The sequence below is a fragment of the Psammomys obesus genome, unplaced genomic scaffold, assembly GCF_907164565.1.
Source record: "Psammomys obesus unplaced genomic scaffold, mPsaObe1.curated_primary_1811, whole genome shotgun sequence".
In the NCBI taxonomy this organism is placed as follows: domain Eukaryota; kingdom Metazoa; phylum Chordata; class Mammalia; order Rodentia; family Muridae; genus Psammomys; species Psammomys obesus.
Genome location: NW_026594799.1, coordinates 1 through 3,221, shown reverse-complemented (window position 1 = coordinate 3,221; position 3,221 = coordinate 1). Strand labels below are relative to the sequence as shown.

Below are 3,221 nucleotides of genomic sequence, written 5' to 3'. Positions count from 1 at the left end.
GAACAAACTTTGGGTATATACCTAGCAGTGGTATAGCTGGGTCTTGAGGAAGCACTATTCCTAATTGTCTTAGAAAGCCCCAGATAGATTTCCAGAGTGGTGTACCAGTTTACATTCCCACCAGCAGTGGAGGAGGGTTCCCCTTTCTCCACAACCTCTCCAGCATGTGTTGTCCCTTGAGTTTTTCATTTTGGCCATTCTGATGGGTGTAAGGTGATATCTCAGGGTCGTTTTGATTTGCATTTCCCTGATGGCTAATGAGGATGAGCATTTCTTTAAGTGTTTCTCTGCCATTCGATATTCCTCTGTCGAGAATTCTCTGTCCAAGGGAGGAGCAGTCCTGTTAGGCCACAGAGGAGAGCTTTTCAGCCAGTCCTGAAGATACCTGATAAAACAGGATCAGATGAATGGGGAGGAGGTCCCCCCTATCAGTGGACTTGGCAAGGGGCACGGTAGAGATGAGGGAGGGAGGGAGGGACTGGGAGGGAATGAGGGATCAGGACACGGCTGGGATACAGAGTTAATAAAATGTAACTGATAAGAAAAAAAATAAAATTCAAAAAAAAAAGAGATAGAGAATGGGAAAAAAAATAAAAGAATGCACACGCATATTTGATTCATGCTGTCTTTTCCTTAAAATGTAGGGTCAATGGTAAAAAGTTATTTACATGTTCAATATTACATCCCCAGGTGTTTTGTGTGCTGTGGCGACACAGCCAATATTTTTGACTGACAAAATATACATCAATGCAATTTCATATTAATACGGATATGCTATTTCAAAATGATTCATTCTAGCTGCAGTCATGTATTTAAGGAGAAAGTGACAGACTGACTAAAAGCGGGTTCTTCGCTCTCTTCCAGATCCCAATTCTCTGGCTGGCCAGAATGGCCCTGACCATGCCCTCATCGGAGGAATAGTGGCTGTAGTTGTATTCGTGACACTGTGCTCCATCTTTCTGCTTGGCCGATACCTGGCAAGACATAAAGGTGAGTAATAGTTAAGGAAAACTCTCTAGTTTTGACAAAAATCTTGCAAACACTAATTCATTCTAAAATGTTATAGGTGTATGTGTTTGTCCAGTGAGTGGAGGCAGGGTTAGAGAAAGGAAGAGGGTTTGGAGATGTAAATCCTAAAGTATTTGATGGAAGTAATGATAAAATGTTATTATCATCAAATGGTTTAAGAAAATTGACTTTATTAAGTCTACTTTAAGGTGAATGGCATGCTACCTTTAACAGTGGAAAAACAATTTACAGGTTTCTATAAACAAAAGCATGAACCATCAAACAGATATTATTTATAGTTGGATTTTTAGTGCTAGAGAAAAGTGGGCACTGGCTCACCCTGTGACTTTGGCCATTGTTCTGAATGTTGCTTTATTACACCAGCCTAATTCTGAGGAAAAAAAAAATGAATGAGAACTAAAGTAGAAGGACTATTTTGGAGAAATAAGTTTCAACTCTTAAGCATTTGGTTAAACGTTTTGTTTATACATATTCCCTTATGAGTCAGAAAATGATTTTTAAGAAAAATATTATTTCTTAAAATACTAGAAATTTTATTTTTATTTTCAATAACAGTCAAATGTAAACATTGTTGACAGAGCTAGTGTGAATTTTCATGCCCAGCATTATTTGGCTAATTCTGAGACTGGTACTCCAAACAAGGACCATGCATTGGGATAACCTAAAACATCTGCAGCTCAGTGTCCAAGTGGGTTTCCTAGTAAGGGGAACAGGGACTGGCTCTGACAGGAACTCAGTGGCTGGCCCTTTGATCACTTCCACCTGAGTGAGGGAGCAGCCTTGCCAGGCCACAGAGGAAGACAATGCAGGCAGTCCTGATGAGACCTGATCGGCTAGGGTCAGATGGAAGGGGAGGAGGACCTCGCCTATCAGATCTTAATATAAGATCCTGATTGTTTCAGCTGAGTTTCCTTTAGGGTCTTACCAATCAAACAATCAATGATTAAAGAAGTGAAAATGGCATAGTCATTCAGTCTCATTCTTGCCTTTAGATAATTGTAACACAGTTTCACTTGAAATACATCTTTTATAATGAAAACAAAAAAGGATAGAATTTTAGAAGTTGAATAGTGTGGCTTCTCAGAATATTGTCCAATATACAAAAACAAGCAAACAAACAACGAACAAAAACATCTGCCGAAATCTATTCTTAATGCTAGTTGCTTTGTTAGACACTCAGAACTAACATCCATCTTCTCCCCGTGCCCACAGGAACGTATCTAACAAATGAAGCTAAAGGAGCTGAAGACGCACCAGATGCTGACACAGCTATTATCAATGCTGAAGGCAGCCAAGTCAACGCTGAAGAGAAAAAAGAGTATTTCATTTAAAATTCAGGCCACACGTTTTACCTACCAGGCTGACTGCTGGAGAAAACTGGCAATCATCTTTCAGAAATCATTCCAACCACCTTCTACTACTTTAATTAACACCCATACTGTACTGCTCTCAGTAGCCAGTGTGTTCCAACAATCAGCAGTTGAAAGCATCATTCTTTAATTACTGTACCATCCATAATGCAGGACATTTCTTATTGCCTAAATTTTACACCATTGCTCTTTTAACACACAGTGCTTGAATATACAGCCTTAACAATGTTAATCATCTCACTGGACCATGAAATTGAGTTGTTTTTACACATTGAAGAAATGTATGCAGAGCCCCACCCTTACATCTGTTTTCCTTTAAATCATAGACTTTATTTGGTTTGCATTGGACAGTTTTCACAAGTCACACAATTAGGTGATGACCTAATGTGCTTATGTTTAATCGAAGATTAGAGGTTTACAAACAATGTTTTCTACCTGTCTATCTTCAAAGATAACATGTTGTGGAAACATATGCCCTAGAAAACAAAAACTGAAAACACTGTAGTGTAGTTTCTGGAATGTTTGAGATTATACTGGTAATACTGTATCAAGTTGCTATTTTAAAATTTAGTGTTTGATACAGGCGCCATGTGTATGGATTATAATCATGACATGACACCTTATATTATTATATAGATCCTACCATTAGGTTATTGTAGCTTCATTTACCAATAAATTATTACAAACACTTAACTGCTTTGGGAATCATAAAGATTTCATTCATTTCTCTATTTGATTCTATAATTTATTTGTTCCATAAGGATTCATCTGCCTAAAAAAAAAAAAAAAAAAGAAAAAAAAACTGAAGTAGGGCACAATTTT

At 37.8% G+C, this 3,221-nt stretch overlaps 1 protein-coding gene across 1 annotated transcript; it reads left to right on the top strand.

Annotated features, from left to right (window-relative positions):
- Window positions 1-864: 864 nt before the first annotated feature.
- On the top strand, window positions 865-3,171 carry LOC129685632 (cell adhesion molecule 2; the record flags this gene model as incomplete). The annotated part of the gene is given in 2 exon segments (XM_055619143.1): window positions 865-990; window positions 2,242-3,171. Coding segments are annotated over 2 exon segments (245 nt in total), but the record flags the coding sequence as incomplete, so codon positions are not given.
- Window positions 3,172-3,221: the final 50 nt, after the last annotated feature.